The sequence below is a fragment of the Phyllostomus hastatus genome, unplaced genomic scaffold (genome assembly GCF_019186645.2).
Source record: "Phyllostomus hastatus isolate PE091 unplaced genomic scaffold, TTU_PhHast_1.1 phas_contig_402, whole genome shotgun sequence".
Taxonomy (NCBI): domain Eukaryota; kingdom Metazoa; phylum Chordata; class Mammalia; order Chiroptera; family Phyllostomidae; genus Phyllostomus; species Phyllostomus hastatus.
Window position 1 is genome coordinate 57,568 of NW_025333873.1, and position 27,292 is coordinate 84,859.

General features: G+C 47.9%; 1 protein-coding gene across 1 annotated transcript in view; it reads left to right on the forward strand.

Moving 5' to 3' along the window:
• XDH (xanthine dehydrogenase) overlaps positions 1-27,068 on the forward strand; it is a 59,872-nt gene extending 32,804 nt beyond the window's left edge. The window contains 20 exon segments of the mRNA XM_045844459.1: positions 2,242-2,365; positions 6,127-6,246; positions 6,947-7,043; positions 7,932-8,056; positions 8,812-8,832; positions 8,834-8,946; positions 9,328-9,415; positions 10,426-10,512; positions 13,387-13,578; positions 13,775-13,920; positions 14,742-14,823; positions 15,355-15,450; positions 16,319-16,447; positions 17,122-17,196; positions 19,139-19,191; positions 20,891-21,005; positions 21,772-21,837; positions 23,176-23,364; positions 24,594-24,767; positions 26,482-27,068. Of these exon segments, the coding sequence (XP_045700415.1) occupies positions 2,242-2,365; positions 6,127-6,246; positions 6,947-7,043; positions 7,932-8,056; positions 8,812-8,832; positions 8,834-8,946; positions 9,328-9,415; positions 10,426-10,512; positions 13,387-13,578; positions 13,775-13,920; positions 14,742-14,823; positions 15,355-15,450; positions 16,319-16,447; positions 17,122-17,196; positions 19,139-19,191; positions 20,891-21,005; positions 21,772-21,837; positions 23,176-23,364; positions 24,594-24,767; positions 26,482-26,532 (2,143 nt within the window). The 3' untranslated portion in view covers positions 26,533-27,068.
• The last annotated feature ends 224 nt before the right edge of the window (positions 27,069-27,292 follow it).

Sequence of the window (27,292 nt, forward strand, 5' to 3'; positions counted from 1 at the left end):
TCATCTTAAAACTACAGTCTAGAGAGAGGAGCAGGAGAGGTGAGGGGCTCAGGGGTGCTTGGGAGGGTGCAGGGATGACTTGCAGAGATAAGCAGGGGCTGGGTCAGCAAAGCCTTGGAGTGCTGGATGGGGAGGGTACGCTGGACCCAAAAAGGAATGGGGGGGAGCTGCTGAAAGGCCTTTAATAGGACCAGGTTAGATCTGCACTTTGGAAATTGGGCTAGACTTCAGTGCAAAGTTTCAGTACAATTTGAGTTAGCACAAAAGAGGGAGAACCTGGGATCGAATCCCTAGCTCCAGTGCTGAGCAACTGTGACCTTGGCCTGTGTGCTTAAGCTCTGAGTTTCCCCATGTGTAACAGGATGTTTTCTGGTGAGGCTTAGTGGTCGTTTTTGCTAGGGATAGTGTCCACAAAGGACCCGGCAGAGAATAGTCACTTGTACCCGCTTATGGAAGTTTGAGAGTCTCAATGGCAAGAATGCCACCTGTATAGTAATAGTAGAAGTTAGTAGTAGTAGTAACACCTAACATTTACATGAAACTTAATATTTGCCATGTTCTGGTTTAAAGCATTTTACATTTATTGGGCTCACTTACTCCTTACAGTAACCCTATAATTATCTCCATGTTGCAGAAGAGGAAATGGAGGTACAGGCAGGCTAAGTTACCTGCCCCAGGTCACACAGTTGGTATGTGGCACAGCTGGAGTTTGAAGCCAGGCAGCGTCAGCAACTGCACTGGGCTGCCTCTGGATGTTCAGTGCAGAGACTGTGGCCCTTATTTCCTGCCCGGTGGGCACGAGACACACGTCCTACTCAGTAGAATGACTGGGAATGACCCTCCTGGGGCCCTGGCACTGGATGGATTTAGGGATCGAGTCTCCTTGTCATTGGTCTTTCCTCTGCAGATACCCCTAGCCCAGAGAAAGGCTCCAGGAATGGTGAAACTCCTCCAGGACCCTGAAAAAAATATTTGTTTATGATAGCATGGTTGCTAACTGTGGGGTCAATTTACTTGCCTTTGCCTTTGTCTTAAGCCCATATGGACGGTGCCATGACCCGCAGAGCCTACACGCAAAGCGGCTTTGCTCCTCCCTAGCGAAGTCTGAATGGAGGTGGGAGGATCGGGCTGGGGGGGGGGACTGTGTAATAACTGCAGTGATCAGGGTGTCTCTTGCACATGCACCTGGAAGGGACAGTGAGAGGGAGCAGAAGCGGACCTGACATGGGCGCTCTTCGTAACTGAACCCCAGTCCCAATTTCCGCTGTGCTGCTCTCCGGCTGGGTGGCAGTGGACGAGCTCTTTAACTTCCTTGGGCTTGAGTTTCCCCAAATGGAAAGTTGGGGTGACAACAATGACTTTCTGAGGATTACGTCTTTGAAAGTTGGTTGGTACTTCACAGAGGCTCCCATAACTTTCTCTAGGTGCCTCTGCCCTGTTTCCTCATGTGGGCGTGGGCCAGAGTGACCAGGACTTAGTTCCGACTGTTATAGTTAATGAATTCTCCAGGCCTCTTCTGTTTGAGGTCTGAACTGTCTAAATTTACAGCCAGGGCACCCCGCCATTCTGGAATGGCTCTGCAAATGTGGTGAGAGAAATCTGTCTGTGTGATGATGTTCAGGTGCATTGGATGAGTGGCACAGCAAGGGCCCTAGTGTGCTGATTCTGGATGGGTAACAGCTGTGAGGTAGGTTTTAGCCAGCATTTAGATGGCTGTTGATGATCATTTGGTTAGTATTAGGTCCACAAGGGCAGGGCTGTCCTATTCATCTTATTTCCCCAGCAGGACTCTGAACAGTGGCCTTCCCATGGTAAGCATTTAATTAACACTTGTAGAATAGATAGAATAGAATAGAACAGAATAGAATAGAGTAGAATAGAGTAGAATAGAATAGAGTAGAGTAGAGTAGAATAGAGTAGAATAGAATAGAATAGGGTAGAATAGAATAGAGTAGAGTAGAATAGAATAGAATAGAATAGAATAGGGTAGAGTAGAATAGAGTAGAGTAGAGTAGAGTAGAATAGAGTAGAGTAGAGTAGAGTAGAATAGAATAGGGTAGAATAGAATAGAGTAGAGTAGAATAGGGGTAGAGTAGACCCTATTAGGGTAGAGTAGACCCTATTAGGGAAGAAATTAGGGTGGAGGGAAACTGTCAGCATGAGGACAGAGCTGTTCAGTGGGGGGATGGGTCTGCCACTGGGCTTTCCCTGCCTGGCCCCTCACGCTGCCCATCCTTGCAGGTCCATCGATATTTCAGAAGCTCAGAAGGTGCCGGGGTTTGTTTGCTTTATCTCCGCCGATGATGTTCCCGGGAGTAACCAAACTGGACTTATTAATGATGAGACCATCTTTGCGAAGGATAAGGTATGTCTCGGATTTTTAAAAAAATATAAAGTCGGTGGAACTGAGTATTGAAGTTTTAATTTGTATGCATTCTTCCAAATCCCTCATATCGAAAAGATTATACATTTGCGCATGTGCTTGCCATCAGCTAACTGGCCAGCATTCAGGACAGTCAGTAAAGGGACAGAATAGAATAGATAGAAAACAGATAAATAAGATAGATAGAAAAGTGCTTGGTAGCACTTTTTAATTTTAACTTAATGCTTACTTTTAAATGTAATTAATGGCTGCCATTTGTACATAGTAGGATGACTCCATGCCAAAGTGGCATTAAAAAAGGCTGGTGACTGCATTTGAACTAACAATCATGTTCTTTAGGGTACAATATTAAGTTCCATTACTAAAAGAAAATAAAAATATATTAGAGAAATGACCATATAGAAATCACAATGCCCCCACTATGTGGGTATTGATAATTCACATATTTGAAAATCCATCTATCAATTTCAGTTACCTGTGGAATTCTGCCAATGAACAAGTTTCCAAACATTCAGGAGAGCTGCTACTACAAAATCCATATGCTTACAGAGTAGTTCTTGGACAGTCACTTTATGATTCCAGTACAGATCAAATGTTGCAAATTGGAAGTGGGTCGGAATTGCTGAAGGGCAAATTCATCTTATCATTGCTGTGAAAGTGAAGAAGCAAATGAAAAACTATAGACCCGAGACACAAGGACTCCAAAGTGAGAGCCTTTTGGAGGCTCTGTGATAGAAAAAACAAATTGCTTTACAAACTTCAAGAGCCCCCTGGAGCACCGCTAGCATTATGGTTAGTGAGAATCATTCAGGTTCAACAACTGTCTCACTAGCCAATTAAGTCAATAACTTAACAGGGTCCTCAGGAAATGATTATCAGAGACAGGCGTACTAAGTATTGGTTCGTATTGTCAGAAACCTCATATTCCAAAATGATGAGTTGGACAATTTTTTTGTTATTTATTTTTTTGTGTATGTTGGAAGAAAATTATGTCTGAAGGAGGTTCATTCAGCTTTTATAGGAACTGAACTTTTATTTTGTAATATATTTTATTGATTATGCTCTTACAGTTGTCCCAATTTTCCCCCCTTTGACCCTTCTCTGCACGGTACCCCCATTCCCTCCAGCAATCCCCCACCTTGGTTTATGTCCGTGGGTCATGCATATAAGTTCTTTGGCTTCTCCATTTCCTATATTATTAACATTCCCCTGTCTATACCTACAAATTATTCTTCTTAATCCCTGCACATGTTTCCCCATTCTCTCCTTTCCCCCTCCCAGCTGATAACCCTCCAAATGATCTCCATAGCTATGATTCTGTTCCTGTTCTGGTTGTTTGCTTAGTGTGTGTGTGTTTTTAGATTCAGTTGTTGATAGTTGTGAATTTGTTGGCTTTTTAATGTTCGTAGTTTCAAACTTTTTCTTTTTTTAAATAAGTCCCTTTAACATTTCATGTAATAATGGCTTGGTGATGATAAACTCCTTCAGCTTTACCTTGCCTGGGAAGCACTTTATCTGCCCTTCCATTCTAAATGATAGCTTTGCTGGGTAGAGTCATCTAGGATGTAAGTCCTTGCTTTTCATCACTTTGAATCACTTATCAGTCCCTTCTAGCCTGCAGTTTCTTTTGAGAAATCAACCGACAGTCTTATGGGAATTCCTTTGTAGGTAATCATTGCTTTTCTCTTGCTGCTTTTAAGATTTTCTCTTTATTTTTAACCTTTGGCATTTTAATTATGATGTGTCTTGGCATGGTCCTCTTTGGGTCCAACTTGTTTGGGATTCTCTGTGCTTCCTGGTCTTGTATGTATATTTCCTTCACCAAATTAGGGAAGTTTTCTTTTATTGGTTTTTCAAATAAGTTTTCAATTTCTTGCTCTTTTTCCTCTACTTCTGGCATCCCTATGATTTGGATGTTGGTACATTTGGAGATGTCCTAGAGGCACCTTATACTATTCTCATTTTTAAAAATTCTATTTTTCTTCTTGCTGTTCTGGTTGAATGCTTATTTCTTCCTTATGTTCCAAATCATTGATCTGAATTCTGACTTCAACCTCTCTACTGTTGGTTCCCTGTAGATTTTTCTTTATTTCACTTTCTGTAACCTTCATTTCTTCCTGGGCCTTTTTTATTTTGTTGCCATACTCAGTGAATTGTTTGAGCACCCTGATCACCAGTGTTTTGAACTCTGCATCTGATAGGTTGATTATCTCCATTTTGTTTAGTTCTTTTTCTGGGGTTTTGTTCTTCTCCTCACTGGGGCCATATTTCTTTGTCTCCTCAATTTGGCAGCCTCCTTGTGTTTGTTTCTGTGTATTAGGTAGAGCTGCTTTGACTCCCTGTCTTAGAAATGTGGTCTTTTGTAGAAAAGGCACCTGTATATTGTGTGGGGCAGAGTCTGAGGTAATCACCAGTGTGGGGCAACCGGCTTCACCCCTTTGTGGCTCTGTGTGGGGGGAGGGTTCGAAGAGGGTTCAGTGTTGTTGCATGGCTTCTGGAGGTTCCCTCAGTACTTACCCTGTGCAGTTGGCACCCTTCCAGCTGTTGCTGTGGCTTTGAATCCTACAGGAGGTGGGTCTGCATATGTTTTAAGTCTGTGCAGGCCTTTTTTTTGCCAAGTCTACTGAAAATGGAAGTTTCTTCCACTGCCCCAACTCCTACTATTTTTTTTACAGCCAGAAGGTATGGGGATTTATCTCCCTGGTGCTGGAACCCTGGGCTGTGTGGTCTGCCTGGGGCTGTGATCACTTGCTCCCAAGGTATCCCTCCCAATTTTCATCCACCACATGTGAACATGGGGCTGCCTGTTCTGTCACCTCTTTGTGCCACATTGCATCTCTGCATCTCTCCGCCCATCTCCATGTCTCCGCCCCTCCTACCTGTCTGGATGAATGTGGCTTCTTTAAATCCTTGGTTGTCAGACTTCCATACAGCTCAATTTTCTGACTGTTCTGGGTGTTATTTGTTTTGAGGTCTAGTTGTAACTCTTTCTGTGGTTGTGTGAAGAGGCGAAGCATGTTTACCCATGCCTCCATCTTGACCAGAAGTCTGGAACTGAACTTTTAAATGAAAAGAAAACAATAATCATTGTTTTATAAATCTAACAGAAAACTAGTTTATGGCCATCTTAGTCTAAGAACTAGCATTTGGAAACTATAGCTTCTGGGCATCTAGATGGATATAAGATATGATTGCCACCTTTGAGGGGCTATTGGTATAAATATGGGGAGTAGAGTTGTAGAAAGAAAACAAAACTGGAAGTCAGGGCCTAAGATGTAATCATGGTCTGGTAACAAGCCAATTGTGATCTTGCTGGGTCTCCATCTGTTTGTCTGAAGAACAAGGGGATTGGAATAGATCCAAGTTGACAGATACATACCTCCCATTCTGCTGTTCATGGCAGACATCACTAATCAATCACAACATTATATCCAGGGCAACTTCCCAACAGGCTGTCAATACTAAATGATCAGAATTGTCCCTTGAGGTGACGTGAGTTTGCCCTCCTGATAGTAGTCATCTACAAGTTCCATTCTACTTCTACAGATTTTAAACTCTTATGAAGAAGCACGCAACCCAAATAATAGAATAAGGAAATGAAAAGGCCCAAGAACATTCCTAAGATGTGCCTTAATAGGAAATTGTGGGGGCGTGGGACTTTCTTTGTCTTTCTGAACTATTCAAAATAATTGACTTTATGAGGGGCTTTGTGAAGTTCTTCAGTAGTCTGGCTCTCCTCCTAGGTGACTTGTGTTGGGCACATCATTGGTGCTGTGGTCACTGACACCCCAGAACACGCACAGAGAGCAGCTCAAGGAGTGAAAATTACGTATGAAGACCTTCCAGCCATCATCACCATTGAGGTAATTGAGGATGGACTGCCTGTGGAGAGGGGTGAGCTCCTCATCTCTGAAAGTGTTCTGTTTAGGATCGTCTAGAACAGGGTGTCAAACTCATTTTCACCAGGGGCCACATCAGCCTTGCAGTTGCCTTCAAAGGACCAAATGCAATGTTAGGACTGTATAAATATAACTACCCCTTAACTAGGGGCAAGGAGCTCGGTGCCGCTGGTGGGTAGAAACAAGGTGCTGGGCTGGGTAAAACAAGGTGGAGGGCTGGATTCCGCCCTCAGGCCTTGTGTTTGTCACCTGTGCTCTAGAGGAGATTTGAGTAGCAGGTAGGATTGGACTAGATAGTTTTTATGTCTCTTCCAGCCTTGGGATTGTGTGGTCCTGTGAAACCTTCCCCATCATGATCCTAGACTCAGTCCACTAACAGCCACGCTGTGTCCCTTCTACCCAATTTCAGCTTCATTTCAGTCCTTGAGGGATGCTTTGCTTTTCTTCAAGGTCTAAGGTTGTCTACCTCTATCTAAGGAAATGGGGGAACATGACTTTCTGGGCTACATGTGAACTTACTTTAAGTCTGCTCAAGAAGCTTGTAGAGATGCCAATGTGAGAAGAGAGAGGCAAAAATCCTGAAAACTTTTCTTCCCTCAATGGGAAACCACCTTCCTCCCTCTGAAAGTCAAGTCACTGAAACTTCCTTCTTTTTGATCCTTAGGATGCTATAAAAAACAACTCTTTTTATGGACCCGAGCTGAAGATCGAGAAAGGAGACCTCAAGAAGGGGTTTTCGGAAGCAGACAACGTTGTTTCAGGTACAGCCACATCATGCCACAACGGGGATGGGTCGGCCCTGGTTTATGAGTGAAATTCAAGAGTTGTACCTGGAGTCCTGGGGTGGGGAAGTGATTTCCTATCATTTCTGAACAAAAGAGTTCCTCTGATGTTTGTGACAAAATAGTACACAGGTGGCTGGGAAAGAACTTTGCATTATCTCCACTATCCCAATTCTAGGCTGGATATACCTAAATGAGTCCAGAGAGATGAGAGTGTCAGGTTTGGAAAGATAAAGGCCACAGATCCTTGGGCAGCCTTGATCTGCCCGGCCTTTAACCCTACATGGACTCTTGACCCTCCCTGTCCACCTGAAGGCAGTCCTCACCCTTCTTCAGCTAGTACTGCCCCCTCCCCTGCCCTTCTGCCCACACCTTCCACACTGTGACATTGGGCCCATAGCTCTCACCTCCGGACAACGCTGCTGATCAGACCCCTTTTGGAATTGTTTCCTACATTGTCCATTGTGCGTTGTTATTGCTAGTAAGTTAACTCACTAGCTGGCCTGACAGCTTCAGTTCTGGACGTTGTTTTTAGCTTTCAGTCATATCTGTTGGTTCTTTCTCTACATTTCCAAAATTTTACACTCATAGTTCCAAAATCTTTGATTTCAGCTGGCTGCAGTCGAAGAAGAGAGCTTCATGCCCGGTGCATTCCATTGTCATTCTGATTTCCTTATTGGGGTGCTGGGGTTCAGCTCCCAGGTTGCTAAGACTGAGGCCCTTTTTCACATCAGTTGGGGAGCATAGAGATTACCTGTGAGCAGTCAGTTCGTTCCTTGAGTACTTGGCAAATACATGTTCTTCTTAAGCAAATTTGTCCCCTCTGCAACAGCAGGCTCACTGTGTGGGGTCTTGTTGCGTCCCCAGGTGAGCTGTACATTGGCGGCCAAGACCACTTCTACCTGGAGACTCACTGCACCATTGCCGTCCCAAAAGGCGAGGCAGGGGAGATGGAGCTCTTTGTGTCTACACAGAACACCATGAAGACCCAGGTAGGTGTCCTGTGGGTCAACTCAGGAGCCTGGGGAAGACACCAGGGAGCTCCTGGCATTGTGGGAAATGGGAAGAGGGAGACCTGGGTGGGTCCAGAAGGGAATTGGATGGTACTGGTCCTGGACCAGACCCTGTCACCAACAAGCTGGTGTCACTGAGCTTGTTACATAATCTTTCTTTTATACAAAATGGATCCTGGTAGGGTTGTTGTAATGATCAGATGGGTTTTAATACTTGGACAGAGCCTAGTAAGTGTTAGCTATTATGATCCCAGTGCTGTGTGGCCTTGGTCACCTCATATCTGGCCTCAGTCTTATTTGTAGAATGATGGGGTTGGGTAAGTGATTGCCACAGGAACCACTAAGTTATCTGCAGCAGCTCAAATATTCCTCATTTCTCTACCACCTATAATGTGGCAGTGGATGCCAGAATTTTTGGCACCTGGTTCTACCCTCATGATCCACCAGTTCATGGCCTAATGGAATGAGTTTGCTCTGAAAGTATGCTGTGACTAGCTGCTTGCCCCTCTGGTTAAAAACAAGTGTCTAAATTCAGTCTGTAGTGACTGATGAGTGTTGGACTCCAGAACCACTACCCGAGGGTCAGCAATGGGAAGGGAGCGGGATTCTTGAAGGTAAGAATTTCAGAATTCACAGCAATAATTAGGCCTGTGCATATCAGGTCAGCGCTAGGTCAAGCCTGAAGTAAGTCTACATGATGCATTCAGAGCAAGCGTTTTTTCTTTTGCCCACAGAGCTTTGTTGCAAGTATGTTGGGGGGTTCCAGATAATCGGATTACAGTCCGAGTGAAGAGAATGGGAGGAGGCTTTGGAGGGAAGGAGACTCGGAGCACCTTACTGTCCACTGCAGTAGCCCTGGCTGCATACAAGTGAGTCTGCCTAGTAGGTTCTGAAAAGAACAATGCTGCCTCTGCCAGGAAGGCTTTCTGGATTTCTCCCATTGGAAAGTAGATTCTTGTTGCTTTGCATTTTCACAGCCTTGTGTTGTTAGAAATTTTGGACATAGGGGTGAAGATAACATCACCTAGTTCTTTTATCTCCCCTGTCTAGCTGTGAGGGTTCTGAGGGCAAGCACACAGCTCACATCCTACATTGCTCAGCCCAGTGCCTAGACAACAAAGCAGCCCAGCCCAGGTCTTCTGAGTGTGCTAAATGGGAAAAGGTTTCCCTGCTGTTTTCATCTCTGAGATGCCTGGGGCTGGGCTATTGCAGAGACCCCAGTTTTCTTTACCCTCTGGTGTCTCCCGCAGGACCGGCTGCCCGGTGCGCTGCATGCTGGATCGTGACGAGGACATGGTGATAACCGGCGGCAGACATCCCTTCTTGGCCAAATACAAGGTTCCAGATGCTGGGGGCTCAGGGCGGGCAGTGCCGTCTCATTAGGGTGTACTTTGACTTCCTTTTTAGTGACTGAAACGTGATTTTGTCAGCAGACCTGGGGTACATCCCTCCTGCAGGATGGCCTGATGTTAATGTGTTCACAGCTTGATGTGAACATCAGAATGACTGCTTAGTAATTCACAACGAGGAAACAAAACTTCCCAGGGTCTGGAAGGGCACAGATTGCTTGGGTGGCACCTGCTCTGCCAGGCCACATGGGGCTGGGCACTGCCCAGTTTCTCTGGAAGACAGGCACTTTTCTGGGCTCTTCTGGGGGACCTGTTCCTGTTCAGACCGTGCATCCTGTTCCCTGACACACCAGTACTGCCTCACTGGTGCCAGTCTAGCTCTACAAATCTGGGGGCCCCCTCTCTCCACAAGCTGGCTTTGAACATCCCCGCTTTGACCTCTTCTGACTGTTTCATGACTGACCACCCCCAAACATTATATTTCTCTTATGTCCAAATTCTTGTGGGCTCAAAGAAAGTGGCTTGGTCATTTGCAGTCCCTGTTTCCTCACTTATGAAGTGGCCACTCTGGGTTTGTTTTGATGATTACCTAAGTAAGGGATGTCAGAGAGCGCTGAAACTCTTGCAAAGTGTAACTTTTCTCATTTGCTGGCACGAGCTATGAAGGGAGACTCCACTATCTTTCCCAGTTCCCCGCCCAGCCCTCCTCCCTGCCCTGTCGTGACCAACATTCTCGTTTCTCTCTGCCTGTGGTAGAAGCCAGGAAGGAGTAGGGAGAAAGGAGGAGGAGTGTGGGGAGAAGGTGTTCCGGAATGGAGCCATGGTTGTGTCACGGGGGAGGTGTTAGTTCCTGTCTTCTTGTTCTGGTGGTCTCTTATATTCGCCTTTTTTCCTGGTGTGGATGGAGTCTTGCTCTCTCTGTTCTCTCCAGGTAACGTAAGAGGGAGGAGAGTGGTAGAGATAAAGGGGACCCTTGACAAATCACTTCCTTCTCTTCAGGTTGGCTTCATGACGACCGGAAGGATTGTGGCTCTGGAGGTGGATCACTTCAGCAACGCTGGGAACTCCATGGATCTGTCTCAGAGTGTAAGTAGGACTGCCTCCTGCATCCGGGGGTGACTGGGAGGTCAAGGGCGTGCCCCACAGCCCTGTTCACACAGGCAGCTACAAGCCTCCTCTATTGTTGCCTATTATTATTGCAACAGCTTCCCATTTGGTCCTCGCTGCCTTCGGGTTCTCCATCCTTGGTTGATCCCTGAACACAGAGGTGATCATATTACTTCTCTCATTAGAAACTCATCTTTCTTGTGCGAGATTTCTTGACAAGCAAGGGACCTTAGTTACAGAACTGACTACATAGTATGGTGACATTGTGTGTGTGTGGGCATGTGTGTATAATATTGTAGTCAGAAAGAAGAGACACCAGACCATGATTGGGTGGGTTAAGGGGGCATTTTCTACATTGCACACTTCTGTAATGTTTGAATTTTAAATAATGAGTTGAGTTACTTTTAAAAAACAATTTATTGAAGAACAGTTTACATACCATGAAGTTCACCCATTTGAATGATATAATTTAATGTTTTTCTTTAGTAAATTCAAAGTCATGCAACTATGATCACATTTCAGTTCTTGAACATTTTCATCACCCCCAAATGACCTCTTGTGCCCATGTTGCAGTTCCCCTGGTGCCCATTCCCAGGCCCAGATAGCCACAAATCTCCCTTCAGTCTTTGTAAATGCTCTTTCTCACGTAACTATGACCATACACTGTGTAGCCCTTTGTCCCTGGCTCTTCTCTCTCAGAATAATGCTCCTGACATTCATCCATGTTAGAGCATGCATCGTTTCTCCATGCATTTATATTGATGAGTCGTATTTCCTGATGTGAATAGGCTGTAGTTTGGTTTCCATTCACCACGTGGCGGACGCTGGGGTGATGCGCATTTTACAGCCTGGATGGGTAATGCCACTTTGACCATTCTCAGCCAACTCTTGGACAGACAAGTTTTTGTCCATTTTGAGAATGAACGAAGTTATCTTGGTGATACTACTTTAAAATTCTCTTTAAATCTTAATTTTATAACAATACTAGTCGCACATGCTCGGATTCCTGTTGTAGAAAAAAAGTCAAACATTTCAGGAAAGCAGAAGTTCCTCGCTGCTCGCCTCCGCCCCCCCCCCCGCCCCCTCCCCGCTAGGAGCTCCCTAATTGGCTCAGTCAGGAAACTTCACACTTCAGATCTGGTGAAAAACTGTTTGCAGAAGGAATGCTTTTAGTGTTATTACTATTTATAACATTGGCTTCTTGGTGTGGTAGGAAAAATGAGGCTGAGGACGATACAGTACTTGGCCCCAAAGATCATAAATTCAATCCAGCAAATATTTATCGAGTGCCCAGGGTGGCAACCTCAGGAAGCATACGGCATTGTTTCTGCCTTCTTCTGCCTTGGGGAAGGTCACAGTGCGGTGGGGGAGACACACAACAACCAAAGAAAGGAAATAAAAGTGCCAGCTGACAGGGCATGAAGGGAAAGCACAAAGGGAATTAACTGAGATGTACAAAATCCATCCAGGATGATTGGGACTGAAATAATTAGACACACAAAACCACCTGTGGGGAAGATAAACTATACGTGGGGAAGTAAGCTAAACCCAAAATGAAACAAATAAAAACCATCGTTTATTCCATCAGAGAGGTGAGTCATTACAACTTAATGAAAGAACAGTATGCTATAAAAATGGAATAGTTGGAGAATTAAAATGAACTCTCTATGAATTAAAACTGTGGCAGCAGAAGGTTTGAAAGCAACTCAAGGAGCTCTCCCCAAACATAAGAAAATAATGTGGGAAAATAGGAGAGAAGATACAGAGAAATTTGAGGACCAACTGAATTGAGAAAATCTATGGGTTAGAACTTTCAAAAAGAAAGAATGAAAAAAAAGAAGGCAGAACTATCAGGAGTAATTCAAGCAATTTTCCCAAATGATGAGCATACCATTTTAAGTTAACTTATTAATATGTGCACAGAAATCTAAGCAAATGGAAAAAATAAAGACCATTTATTAACTCCAGGGGGAAATGTTATCAAGCAAGTAATCATAATATCACTGCATGGTTCAGCTGTAAGTAATGTTTACAGAATAATAACACAAAACTGACTATTGATCAGATCAAAATACAAACTACATGGGAAGGACAGGAGGTAGGAAACTGGTGTGTGTTCAGGGAAAAGGGGTTAGATGGGAGCAAAATTAAAAATTTTTAAGTCTAAAACTGAAAAATTCAGGAAGTGGCAATATACACACATTATTTGGAAATGTGGATGGTAATGAAATAGCGGTTAAAGAATAAGCTGTGAGAATTGCAAATGATTGTTTCTGGGGAGTGGAAGGAAAGAAGGTGGAGGGGGGCCCTGTTTTGCATAATACAATCTATGCAAGCATTGAAATCTTTAATCTACTTGCAGTCTAACTTGAACGGGAATAAAAACGACTTTAAAATTAATGAATAAAGTCACATTTTTAAAAAGAGGCAAGTGATCGATTCTAACTAGAGGGTCTGAGAAGGGCTTCCACATGGAGGAATGGGGGCTTTGGCAGGTGGATAAGGTGAGGAGGGGTGTGACAGGGGACAGGAACCTGGACTCAGAAAAGAGGGTAAAATGTACATTGGAGAAAGCTCTTGAATTCTATGCTGGGAGATAGACTTTACTCTGAAGATAGTAAGTGGAGGTTTTAAGCAAGTTGCTGACCTGACGTGACCTGATACCTCAGACGAGGCACAGATCAGAGGGCGGAGGCACGGAGTGTCGGGGTGCAGGGAAGAGGCTGCCGCAGTGTGTGCTGGGAAGAATGCACCGGGGCCTGCAGAAGGGCGGGGGACTGTGGGGCTGGGGAAGGCAGGGACCCAATGAAACCAACGCCCTCTTCCCTCCCATTTTGCTTTCCTCGGCTTCAGATAATGGAACGGGCTCTATTCCATATGGACAACTGCTACAATATCCCCAACGTCCGGGGCACTGGGCGGCTGTGCAAGACCAACCTGGCCTCCAACACGGCCTTCCGGGGTTTCGGGGGGCCCCAGGGGATGCTCATTGCCGAGCATTGGATGAGTGAAGTTGCAGTGACCTGTGGGCTGCCTGCCGAAGAAGTAAGCAGGGAATTGGGTGGCACCAGACAGAGTGGGTTACCCTACTCCAAGGGACAGTGGCTTTGCATTTTGGGCATCTCCCTGGGGGGCAGAGGATAGGCAGGTGCTGACGGGAGGGGCCCGGATGCTTCACTTTAGGTTTTGCCCCCCTCACCTGTTGCGCACAGCAAGCCTCAGTGTCTCTCTCCCCGCGAAGGTACGGAGGAAGAACATGTACAAAGAAGGCGACCGGACACATTTCAACCAGAAGCTCGAGGGCTTCACCTTGGCCAGGTGCTGGGATGAATGTCTTGAAAGCTCTCAGTATCAGTCTCGGAAGAGTGAGATTGACAAGTTCAACAAGTAAGTGCCGGGAGGGAAGGAGTCCGATACTCTGGCACCCTCTCGAGTTTCCGATTCTACAGGCTTTTTGCTGACCTCAGAATACAAAGCTAGTAATTCAATGAATAACTTATGAGGCTGCCGCGTTAGCCAGCTCGTTCATAGCCATCTCTTTAAGTTCATGAAGTGATCTCAGCCTGGGGGCAGGCGGGCTCCCAGCCTGCACTGAGCAGCGTAGCTTTTCAGCGTGGTTCATCCCTCCGTGCTTGTCTGCCTCCCGGGCACACCACGTTCCAGCGAACACCAGCGCAGGACTGCGAATGCCGCAGCTGTGCGACTGCCTCCAATGCTAATCTATAAATGTGACCTTGGCGGTCACGCCATCTCCTTGGGCCTTGGTTTCATCATCTGCAAGGTGGCCATGATTATGCTGGTTTTGTCTTCTCTACTGAGTTGTTCAGAAAACCAAATATAGAGCACAGAGGAGGTGTTACCATTATCCTCAGTGAGCCACAGGTCCTCCCTGAGACAATTTCAGTTCCAGGTCACCAGGATACTCTCACCCAATCTGAGTTACATCTGGGGAAGAAGAGTGATGATACTTTAAAGTCAGATGCTCAGGGGTGGGCCCTGCTCCAGTGGCATGGAAGGACCCAGAAACCAAATCCCCGCATTTCATATCCTGTCTGCACCAGTGGGGCACAATGCAGTTATCACGGCGACCATATGGGAAGCTCTGAGGACGCCTCATTGCGATTCTACAAAGTTGCTAACTGAAAATCTGTTCAATCTGGCATAAACATGATGGAGGAGATTCTGTGAGAATGTTCCTTTTTCTCCAGGGAGAATTGTTGGAAAAAGAGAGGATTGTGCATCATTCCCACCAAGTTTGGAATAAGCTTCACTCTTGCTTTTCTGAATCAGGTAATTGCTATATATAATTCTATCTCCATGGAACTGGGACCCCATTTCCTCCTGTTTGAGGGGAAAGCCTTAGGTGACAGAGCTGACTGGAGGAGCCCTTTGCCTGTCCCTCTTTGTCCAGCGTGTCATGCATGAGGCAGTGAGGGCAACGGGAGACTCAGAGACCTGGGGTCAAATCTAGTTCTCATCCTTTCTGGCTGCAGAACCATGGACACTCACTGCATTTTTCTGATCCTACTTCTCTATCTACAGAGTGAGGACAAAGATACTTGATTTACCTCCCTCTGAGCATGGGAGGCAGAGAGAGAGAGAGAGAGAGAAGGAAAAGAGATGAAAAACTTTTCCAAAGTGCTGAAGGGCTCTCTCATTAAATCATGAGATTGATATTACTTTAATTTTTGTGTGGGGTTTATTTCCAAAATGTTGTTGGTCGATTCTCTTTTTCCCTGGGCTGCGGTCCCTCTTGTCTCAAGTCCTGAGCTGCACAAGGACTCACTAAGTTCTGGGTCTGGATTTCCTCCCTCCCCTTAGGCAGGAGCCCTGATTCACGTGTACACCGATGGCTCTGTGCTGCTGACCCATGGGGGCACTGAGATGGGCCAAGGCCTTCACACCAAGATGGTCCAGGTGAGCAGCCTGTGGACTGTGGAGTCTGTGTGCGGGACGATGCTGGGAGACCCTCGGGGCTGGGACCTACCGCAAGCAGAATCAGGTCTAGGCTCTGGCCCTGGCTCTGCTGCTCACTTAAATGTGGCCTTGAGCAAGACTTCTGTCAGTTTGGGTGTCTTCATTTGTGCAGATGTGTTGGCCGTGTGATCTCTGAGGTCACTTCTGTTACCAACATTGTAGGGCATTGTGACTGCGTGTGAGGTGGGTGTGTTGTGTGTATAAAGGGAGCTGGTTCTGCACGCATGCGCGACCCCTCACAGAGGAGATGGATGGTGGAGCTGGATTGGAGTGAGCACACCTGCTTGACTCCGGGGGCTGGCTGAATGGGATTTTTAAAAATGAGGGTTAGCTTTAAAAAGCACTTTACATTTTTTTCTATTTTTCAATTACAGTTCGCATTCAATATTATATCGTATTAGTTTCAGGTGTTCCACACAGTGATTAGACAATCATATACTTTACACAGTGTTCCCTCTGCTGTTTCCAGCACACACCTGGCACCATACACAGTTATTACAATATTATTGACTATATTCCCCGTGCTGCACTTCATGTCCCTGTGATTATCTTGTAACTACCAATTTGTTAAAAGGCACTTTTAATCACCATGAGATTTACGAAGTATTTTTTCCAACTAAACCATTCCATAAAGTAGTGCTTCAAGTTCAGGCAGATGTGGGAACATTCCAGTGTCAGTAGAATTATGGTTTTCGGAAATCGTTTTCTTGCCTGTGCTTGTGAACCCTGAGTCCTGTCTTGGGGGAAAGGCAGCCCTAGCCCCACGCTCCCCCCTTTCCCTAAAGGGCGATGCCGTCTTTCTTCACAGGTGGCCAGCAGAGCTCTGAAAATCCCCACCTCGAAGATCTACATCAGCGAGACAAGCACTAGCACGGTGCCCAACACCTCTCCCACAGCTGCCTCTGTCAGCAGCGACATCAACGGGCAGGCCGTCTACGTAAGGAGCCTCAGGAACCTGTGGAGCTGAGGGCCAGCCCAAGGCTTTGGGCGCAGGGAGTCCCTGGGGTGGGAGCTGGAAGAGCCCTTGCAGGCTCTTTGGCTGTTGACCATGCCTTTGACGATCCAGGAGAACCCTGCTGCTCCAAATGCTGAGCTGAGAGAGGGGCCCAAGAACCATAATCACTTCCTCCAAAGTCAAGAAGGATGAGTGTAGCAGGGGGAGAAGAGCTGGAGAAAATGCAGGGGGTTCTGGGGAGACATACTCCCTGGTGTGAGAACTGGCCACAGACAATGGACTGAAATCGAGAATCCATGGTGGGGCTGGCCGGGTCTGACCTACTGGCTTCTCTCCCACGTGGAGGATATAATCAAACAAAAGAGTTTGATGGGAGCAGCTGCGTCCCTAGGGATCCCTCAAACATTTCACCCTTGGTCAGCCTAAGAACTGGGTCAGGAAGTACTCTCCAAGCAAAAGCCAGTGGTGGTCCCCTTGGAAGGGTTGAGTGGTTTCCACCCTGGGCCTTGGTAATTCCTTAGGGGGTGACAAAGCTGTTTGAGTAGCACCCTGGGCACATTACTTGGAGGTGGCTTTGTGGGGGCCCTGGAGGTTTTCCCTGAGCCAGGGCGTGCAGAGGACTGACGTGTCTGGTGTGCGGTGGGTGTGTTCCTTAGGAAGCTTGTCAGACCATCCTGAAAAGGCTGGAACCCTTCAAGAAAAAGAATCCCTCTGGCTCCTGGGAAGACTGGGTGAGTCTGAGCTGGTCCCAGCTGCGTCTGCAAGTGAGAGTGGAATGGAGAACAGGCCCCTGTCCCTGCCCTGAGCAGGAAGGGGAGATGGCCACCCAGTCACACAGCAGGGAGGGGTTGAGGGGTCCAGGTGCTTTCCCAGGACAAGCAGATGCTCAGCCTTGCTGGGCCCCTTTCCCAATGGTTTTCATAGTTGAGGGAAGTTGCTTAAGGAACATTTCTGATCCAGGGTTTCGACAGTCCTGTGGGAACTGGGGGTGTGGCTGCCTGAGCCCGAGAAGACGGCTCAGTGGACGCGCCTCACTGTGAATTCTTCCCTCAGCATGGCCCCACACCTCACTCACCCATACCCCTGGTCAGCCTGGTTTTCTTCGGACCCCCTTCTCTCAGAGGGCTGCCCCTGTCAGCCTCCCCCCACTGGGATGTCATCTGCAAGGGAGCGGGAGGAAAAGATATTATACGAGAGTTTATATCATTCCTGGGATTTTCGGAGTCACAGGACAAGCAGTCCCGATAGGAATGAACCCAGTTCCCTGATTTCGGGTTGGGAGGCCCGCGTGCCGGGAGCCCCCAGAGGGAAGCTGCAGGAAGTGCTGGAAGGGGGGCAGGGGCGGCACGGTACTGGAGTAATGCCTAGAAGGCGGCTGCGTGCGCACCAGCTCAGGGGTGCAGCAGGGTCAAAGGAAACCGGCTTTTTCTGCCAGACCCACTCATCTTCCTCTGCCTCCCTTCCCTTCCCCACGCATGCCAGCACACACACAGATCCCGTGGGATGCAGGCAGGTTTCGGTAGTGCAGATTCTAGTGTCAGTTTGGAAGGGGGTGTCAGTGTGTTCGACAACAGCCTTTACAGTCTGCTGACCTGAGCTTTGTCATCCACTATTAGCCATATTGTCCAGTGTCTCTTAGGAGCAGATAACCTCAAAAAAGTCATGGTCACAGAGGTGTAGTCAGGAGATGGCAGGCATCAAATCTGTTCAGTGTCTGTATTGTATTGCCGACCAGTCATTATTTCCACCGCCGCCATGTATGTACATAGTTGACACCCTATACACAGGGTAACGATCCCAGAGAAATGTTTTCTCATCTGTAAGATGAAATAATGCTGCTCTTATAGGGTGGTGCTGAATATTCAGTAAGATAATGTGTGCAGATTACTCGATAGCACCTGGTGCATAGTTAAGGGCTTGGTTATTGATGACAATTACAATGCAAACTATATCAACAATAAGTTAGATCTTGGTGTTGAGGGTACCCTCAAAAACTTATGATGTAGTTAAGGAGATAGGATGGGTGAGCAGATAGATGGATAAATTTATGAATAGGAAAGTATCCATAAGAACATAGATATCAAATGAGCAATACAGGGAGTTGTTATTAAAATGGCCAGTAGAGGGAGTAATTGTTGAGGCGAGGCAATTGGATAAGAAAGCTCGAGCTAGTTGGTGGGGGAAGAAGAGGGTTTGGACAGATATGGCAGAGGAGCCACATACACATATGTGCCCAGGTACGGGGATATGGAGGGGATGAGAGAGAGTTGACACTTGAGTTTGGCCAGTGTGGCCATGGTGTGTGTGCTACACCAGAGATGATCGGGGTCCTTAATATCAGGTATTTGCTCTGTAGGCAGCAGGGAGTCATCAGAAGGTCTAGAGTAGAGAGTGCCGTGGGCGTGTGGTATGTAAGCTGCTCACTCTGCCTGTGCTGGAGGGGTGGGGTGGGGGTTGGGGGAGGCAGCCTAAGGCAGGAAGACCAGTTAGCGCTCCAGGCTTCGAAGTCAAGGGCTGGGGCGGGTTGGGGGTGGGGGAGGTGGCAGTGAGAACTGCCAGTGAGGTGTCAGTTGAGTTCCAGAAGAGGAGGTGGAGCTTACCAAAGCTGGGTGCCGGGTCAGGGTTTGTGGAAACCATGCTGACCCCTTCCTGATGGCTGTTTCTTCTCCACAGGTTGTGGCTGCCTACGAGGGTGCCGTGAGCTTGTCCGCCACCGGGTTTTATAAGTACGTAGGGTGCTCACCCATCCCACACTGTGCTGTCCTCCTGGCCTCCCGGGGTCCTTCCAGCACTCAGTTCTGTCGGCCTGCGGCCAGGAGAGAGCAGTTCCACCAAAACTCTGCTCTTTTCAGTGGACTTCCACTAATTTCCACTTACAGATGTTCTAAAATACGTGGGCCTTGGGGAAATCACTGATTCCCTACAAATGTGTTTCCTCATTCGTGACAGAATGGAACAATTTCCAACCACGCCTCCATCAGCGCCCACCTGTGAGAGCCGGGGTGGGTGGGGGGTGTGTATTCTGAGTTTCCTGGTGTGTCACTGTGTACTACGCATTGGATTTCTTTACGGAGTCTTCCCTTCAAAAGAATGGAAGGATTTAGAGCACATGGCCTTGTTACAACGCGCCAAACTCACAGAACTTACAGTGAGGTTTAGAAAAGAGCGCCCGTCTTCCGCAACTGTAAAGTCCAGTAGTAGCTTGAAGAGCTGGAGGTTGGCCCATCTGATTTAGAAGCTGAGAAAAGATATGATTGTAGTGACTGTCAGCCGTCATGTTTTAGCTTTCTCTGGGAAGTTTAACTAGGACTTTTCCTTTCACAGATCAGTGGATTTGGGAAATAGTTCATTGTATGCTTCAAAAGATTTTGTAAATATATAAATCTATCTTTATTTTTATTATTTAGGCAAAGTAATGTTTTGCCAATGCTCCCTGGGATTATGTAATGTTTGGTCTATGCAAACACAAACTAGTGTGGATTTTCTGATAAGTTCCTATTTCATTTTGGAGCTGATAAAACTGGGGTTGTATCAGGGAATACCCAGACGAAGATGGCGGAAAGAGAGGTCAAAGAAAGTTGAGCTTCCTCCTGGGAGAAGCCTTCTTTCTCAGTCCTGTATCGATTTTATTTTCATGCAGATTCTGATCACATCACATTATTTCTGTGTCATGTGCAGAATAACTTAGATACAGAGTACTGTAAACTCTGATGTGAGAATATATACACGTATATACATACATATACACAACATGCAAAATCGGAATTGCATAAGATACTCAGGACTGGAAAAGAAAGAAACATGTAGGAGAGCATCTACTTTTATTATTAACACTTTCCTCAAGTCATTTGTTGAAATTTAGAAGGGACCCGTGAGAGGAGGGGTAATGCAGGCAAGTGGCTGCTTAAAGATGCACCCAGGCTGGTCTGAGATAGTGATCTTGCTAACTTTCACCTGTGAGCAGGTGTGTAGCTCTAAGGACAGATGAGCAGCCCAAGGTGAGCTTGTGTGAACAGCCTAGCAGTCCACACAGGAACCTTTGGTTCTGAGATCGTGAATTCTAGCTCGTGGATCCTTTGGAGTGTGAATTTCATGTCCTTTGTGAGCTCAGGGAACTCTGTCACCTCTGTTTCCACCACGTAGAGGCCAGCACCCTGATACTAAACACCGCTCGGCCGCACAGAATGACTCGTACGAGGGCCACTGGCAAAATGGAACAGAGACAAGAGACACAGTGCTCTGGAATGCCTGGGTTTCGTTAAATCGTTAAAATATTCAAACACGTGGACTTTTTTGAAGAACAGATGAATGAAAAAATACAACCTTTGGGGTCTTAAGATCTTGTGGGACAAGCTGCTTGTATATTTATGGGGGGATTATATTCATCACAATATATAGACAATGTTTTTTCGTTTTCTGCTCCAGAACGCCCAACCTTGGTTACAGCTTTGAGACCAACTCAGGGATCCCCTTCCACTACTTCTCCTATGGGGTGGCCTGCTCTGAAGTGGAGATTGACTGCCTCACAGGGGATCATAAGGTAAGAAGTTTGCAGAACTTCAGCAGTAAAGGGGGGAAAAAGAACTGAACTGGACCACCAAGAGACAAACTCTGTGGTTGGGAAGACAGTGTCTCACATCGCGGCTCGGCAAACTTCCTGTACAGGACCAGAGAGTAAAAACTCCAGGCTTTCTGGGCCACGAAGACGCTGCCTCGACATCATCATCGCAGCGCACAGGCGGCCGTGGACGCAGGAAGACGAATAAGCGTCGTTGTGTCCCGTAAATGTTATTGATGCACACTGAGTGTGAATGGCATGTATTGAATGGGTTTCATATGTCACCACATGTTCTTTTTATTTTTTTTGGTTATTTAATAACATAAAAACCATTACTAGCTCACAGGCTGTACAAACACAAGGGGGTGGCTGGATTCAGCCCACGGAACGTACTTTGCTGACGCCTTCCTTACATTTTCCACCCAGACTCAGGTCTGAAGCCCCAGCGGCCTACAGACCTGCCCCTCCCACTCACACGTGGGTGGGCGAGCAGTTATTTTTGGGTTACTGAGACCATTGCCATCCCAACCCCTTCCCAGCTGCTGCTGAGAACTTGAACTTCCGCAGTGAAGATGGCAGCAGAGATGGGCGGGAGGGCCCGTGCTCCTGTCTGAGTGTGCTCTGAGCACTCTGCTTGGGAAAGTGCCGTCTGGGTTGGCGCTTCATAGTCTAAGGGTCACCGGGATCCCACATGTCCTTCCACACATCCCTTTCTTCTCAACTGCTGTTATTTCGCCCTCCCCTGTAGAATATTCGCACAGACATCATCATGGATGTGGGCTCCAGTCTGAACCCTGCCATCGATATTGGACAGGTAAGGCTCGTGGGCGGGTAAGGAGCCTGGGTGGTGACAGACTTGGTTATTGATGTGCCCAGGCTTCCTAGGGTCACCAGCCACAGCATCTTGTCCGGTGTCATTTTTAGGCAGGTCTGAATGTGGTGGCAAGAGTGTCTTCCTCAGAGTGGGAGTTAGATGCAGAGAGCCCCCACCCTCTTGAGGCAGAAGACAAATGAGTGTGGATTGACTTGGAAAGGGCACTCGTGCCTTGGAGAACAAAATGAATGGAGAAAACATCGTGCACACACACACATACGCACATGCACAGTGTGAGAGGGAGCACGGTTGCATGGAGATTGAGTTTGGGGTCGATGTGCAGAAAGTGAGGTCTGAGGTCAGGGAAGGTACCCGCTCCTCATTTTCCTTCTGCCCATGACAGCAATGTACTCCAGCATGGGTTCGAAACAACAGGAGGAAAGGGATGGCCCAAAGAAACACACTTTAAAAAATATGAGAGTATTTATTGTACAGAGCAGGTAGGAGCAGAAGAGACAGAAGGAGGAACCAGAGCCTAAAGTACTGAGCATCTGGGAGAGAAGGTAAATTGCATTTTTCAAAAGTGGACAATTACTGAGTACACAGAGACCAAGTCATTGGTCAGTTGGTTCATTCGTTCACTGACCAGCCGTTGGGCAGGCCCTGCGCTGGACCCCGCAGACGTGAAGGTGGTTAGACCTGGTCCCCCCAACTTTCTTGTCTGGCTGTGTGCGCCACTCCCTGATTCTGAGGAACGAGGCCAGGCGAGCAGATGAGTGAGCCAGCGGAGTGTGGTGGGTGCCCCGAACAGACCAGAAAGCTACCCGCAGGGCCACTCCTCTTCCCAGAGGGCAGGGAGGGCTGGGAGTTCAAAAAGCCTGGTATCTGCTCTGGTGGGGCTGCTCAGAAGCATGGTCCCACTCAGCACACAGGAGGAGCGTGGGTGCCTGGCGGACACTCAGCAACCATCAGCTTGTGAGCTTGTGTCTCAGCTCGAGGTCACCATTTCCCCAGAGACGACATGGGAGGAACATCTTTGCCTGCCCTGAGTCAGGCTGTAATGGGAAATCATGCCCACCCTGGTGTGAGCCTCCTGGGCTCTCTGACCAGTTCTGACACTCACCGTCAGGGTTAATGCCTGTGCTCTTCCTGCGCCAATGCCTGGAGGAGGCCTAGAGTGGTCATCTCGGGTGGGCGGGAGCCAGATAGGCAGTGCAGGGCTGTTTGCAGCTTCTTTCCAGGCCCCAGTCCGGGTGGCTTGGTGCCCGCTATGGGAAGCAGGACCCGTCCCTGGGGGTGGGCAAGGCAGTGTGTCCACGGTCTCTGTCTGCCCTGCAGGTGGAAGGGGCCTTTGTCCAGGGCCTGGGCCTCTTCACCATGGAGGAGCTGCATTACTCCCCCGATGGGGTTCTGCACACGCGTGGCCCCAGCACCTACAAGATCCCTGCATTCGGCAGCATCCCCACTGAGTTCAGGGTGTCCCTGCTCCGCGACTGCCCCAACAAGAAGGCCATCTATGCGTCCAAGGTATGGTTGCCCTGGGCCTGGGCTGCCTTCCTGCCTGCTCTGTGGGAGGCCGTGGGTGGCGACGGGGCTCCAGCTGCCTGCCATGTGGGTCTGCAGGTGGCTCATGTGGAAGAGAGAAGAGGGCTTGACCCTGGCTTTGGTGAGAGTGGTGAAGGGACCGGCAGTCTTGCCTGAGAACCAGGGGACCGGATTGAGCATGACACCACCTCCATGTGGCTGAAGCCAGGGCACAGTGAGGAATTCCTCAGCCCAGTCCTGTGGGTCAAACCCTGACCTATGCCCATGTCTCGGGCGCGCATCCCTGCTGTTTCGTCCCAGAGATGATCTCACAGATACAGTGCCCTGTCATCCTGTGAGAGCCAGCAGACCCACTGAAAATGGGGCAGCGCCTCTGCGTGCCCCCACCACCTCCTTCAGTGGCTGCTGCCCGACCTAAGACTTGATCCTCATGCCTGAAGGATGAGAGCCATCCTCTGTTTCTTCTGTGTCCCCAGCAAGTATGAAAAAAATGGTTGAAAATCAATCAAGTTGATTGATAGAGTTCTAATTCTAAGGAAGACAGACAATCACCTGCCAGCAGTGAAACCCACTCCTTCGCCTATCTCGTGGGTTATGTTACCCTGGGAGGGCCTGGGACACTGCAGTCCCTGCCATTAGTTCATGATAAAAATGCAGTTCCGTGGGGCCCACCCCTAGAAAACTGTGATTTAGTAGGTCTGGGGCAGGGCCCTGGAACAGGCATTTTTAACAGGTGTCCCTAGTGATTCTGATACAGATAGTGTTTGGTCTGTGCTTTGCAGGCCAAAATCGCCTGTGTTAGGAAAGGCTTTAGTTCTTGTTTGCCGTGACGTGTGTATTCCGGTAGCTGCTATAAGTCTAACTATGCTGCCCATAAATGATGGGGGTCAGCGCTGTAGTTCCCCTCCGCTTATAATTGAGGAGTGAGTGGAAGTCCATGCCAGGTTTTGTTTTCGTTTTTTTGTACAGAACAACTATTGAATATTACTTTTAATCGTACATTACATTTGCATGATGTCATCAGAGAATCACGCAGAGTTCAAAGAAACGTGCCAGCGAGGTCAAGTCACTCACCAGACTGATTGTTCCCAGCCCTGACTGACTGAGGCTGGCTGGTGCTGGTGGCTGCGGTTCTGGCATCGCTGACCCTCCTGCTGTGGGGGCCGGGGCCTCTTGGCCTGACTTCTTGTCCCCCACGCTGTCCCCCTCAGGCTGTCGGGGAGCCTCCTCTTTTCCTGGCGGCCTCCATCTTCTTTGCCATCAAGGATGCCATCCGGGCAGCTCGAGATCAGCATGCAGGTAATGCGAAGGAGCTTTTCCGGCTAGACAGCCCTGCCACCCCGGAGAAGATCCGCAATGCCTGCGTGGACAAGTTCACTACCCTGGTATGATGCCTCTCAAGCACCCACTCAGCCTGCAGCCACTCGGTCTGGGGGGCGGGGGCCGGGGTAGAGGCCTGTGAGCTGCAGGGGAAGGCTCTGCAGAGGGCAGTGAGATGTTAGGCTGTCTTTCAACCGGGCAGCCTTGGGTCAATGCCACCCTCCACCGTCCAGTTGAAGCACTCCTTTGAACTTGCAAGAAAATAGTAAGAAACCCGCTTAAAGTGCAGCTTGTAGCTGGGCCTCTTTAGAGGAAGGGGGAGCTGTGTGATACAGAGCTATCACCCACAGATCTCATTATTTCCCGTGAAGGTGAAGGTGATGGATAAAACTTCAAAAGAGCCTAATTTTGTGCCCACCACTAGCATGTTTTTAAGATCCTGCTTTGCTAAAATCACAGCGTGAGGTATCATGGACATGGAGAAAGAAAGAGAAACAAATTAATTAATTAGATGACCCACATTGGTCCTGTGATTGCCATGTGTCAGGCTGATGCTGGGGACTCACAGGTGCCCTCGAAGACCATGCAGGAAGCCAGATGGCGTCACTGAATGGCGACTGGTTACTGCCGCAGAGAAGCTGGGCTCCTGCACACACAGGGTTCTTCAGTTGCCTTTGCACTGGCAGCCTCCGCTGAGGTGGCAGAACCAGGCTCTTCCTGACCCCCAAGTTGGAGTTCCTCCTGGGTTATTTGGTGGGAAATTTGATAGGCCCTTTGGGTTTAGAGGTGAAGTGGGTTCTTACAGACCCAGAGGGTTCCAGGAATGGGGAAGGTTCTGGAGATCCCCCAGGGCAGGCAAAGCTGCCATCCCAGACCTCAGCACTGAGAGTGAAGGAGGCGGACAGTCATCCTTCAGGCCCGCCGGCAGCTTTAGCTCTGGGGCGAGAGCCACGCATGCAGTGTGTGGAGCTGCCAGGCAGTGAGGACGCCCATGGCTGTGCAGCCGCCTTCCCCAGCCCAGAACCTTCCCGACACGGCCCCGGTGCTGACAGTTCCCCGACCCCATCCCAAGAGGAGGGGGAGGTGCTGCATGGCTCCCTAGAAGCTTGCACGGGTTGCACACGTGCTCCTTGTGAATAATCTGATGCACAACTCAATGATTTAATGAGCCAGTCCAAGGCCCCAGACCTAAAGCAGAGATTCTAATCTAAGCCCCTTTGCTATGTAAAAACGCACCAGTGATTTAACATCCCTGCAGTGGATATGACTGAGAAGCTGATTCTATGCTTTTGAAGAACGGTGAGTGCTGCAGGAGGGACCACTTCTGTGTCTGGTCATCCCTGTGTTTCCAGAGCCTACTAGGGTGGCTGCCACATGAAAAGTGCTCAATAAAAATAAAGGAATGACTAGGAACATAAGGGGCCCTGCCCTGGGGGCACTGCCAACAGCCGGGACTGCGAAGTGGCGTTTGGTCCTCACGGTGGTGGCTGGCAGTGGTGGGAGGTGACTGTGTACGAGAGGGCAGAGGGGCTCCAGCTGGGCGGCTCGGCTGGTTGGAGCGGCATCTCCTGCACCAAAAGGTCACGGGTTTGATCCCAGGTCAGAGCACTTGTGGGAGGCAACCAATTGATGTTTCTCTCTCTCCCTTCCTCTCTTTCTAAAATCAATAAACATATCCTTGGGTGAGGATTAAACAAAAGAGAAAGAGAGAGTATGGACAGGAGGAGACATGTACTATGGAAAGACCCAAGCAGTGAGTTCTGTATCGTTCCTTTCCAGTGTGTCACGGGCATACCAGAGAACTGCAAACCCTGGTCTGTGAGGGTCTGAAGAGAAAGCACCTGGCAGACTTGTCTTCTGCTATTCGGGCCTTCACGGAGCATGGAACACGGATCTACGGGAGTGGCAGGGTGACAGTGCTGTGCTTTATCCGAATGGTGTTTGGAAGAACACTGAATGCACTGGAAGATTTTGATCAAAAAATGTGCTTTGCAAGTATAATGATAAGCCAATTCTAAACTATTAGGCCCAAGACCGAAGTGGGTAATATGCAATTAAGGGTCATTTCATGTCTGTTTTAATCATGTGTACGATTAAACTGATTTAGGAAGTGTTTGTGCTACATGCTACTCACTGGGCAGACTGTATAACCTCAAGTGTCCTTCAAAGAGAATCATACAAACCTCTAGAAGCTTAAACCAAAATTGCTTTAAATCCATGTGCCTTCCTCAAAAGCCTTTCTTTCAAACCAATTAATGTCATGTTGTAACTTTAGATCTGTGCCCAGTTTTACAGTGGGACAGTGGGGTGAGATTCAAACCTCTAACAACCTTTGGCTCATTGGAGAAAATAAAGAATTAAAGCAATTCAAGGTTAATTGGATCTAATTTGTTAAGCTGCATAAAGTAAGATTAATTGAGCACCTACAGTGTGCTATGCTAGGTTTCTTCTCATCCCCTTTGTGTATCTCCAAAAAAAGAAAAAAAAAAGAAAAGAAAAAAAAATCAGGGTTCAAATCTTCCTTTAAGCCAGAGTAACTTCCATCTAAAAAGGATACTACTCAAACTTAAGATCAGCCAGAATAAAAACA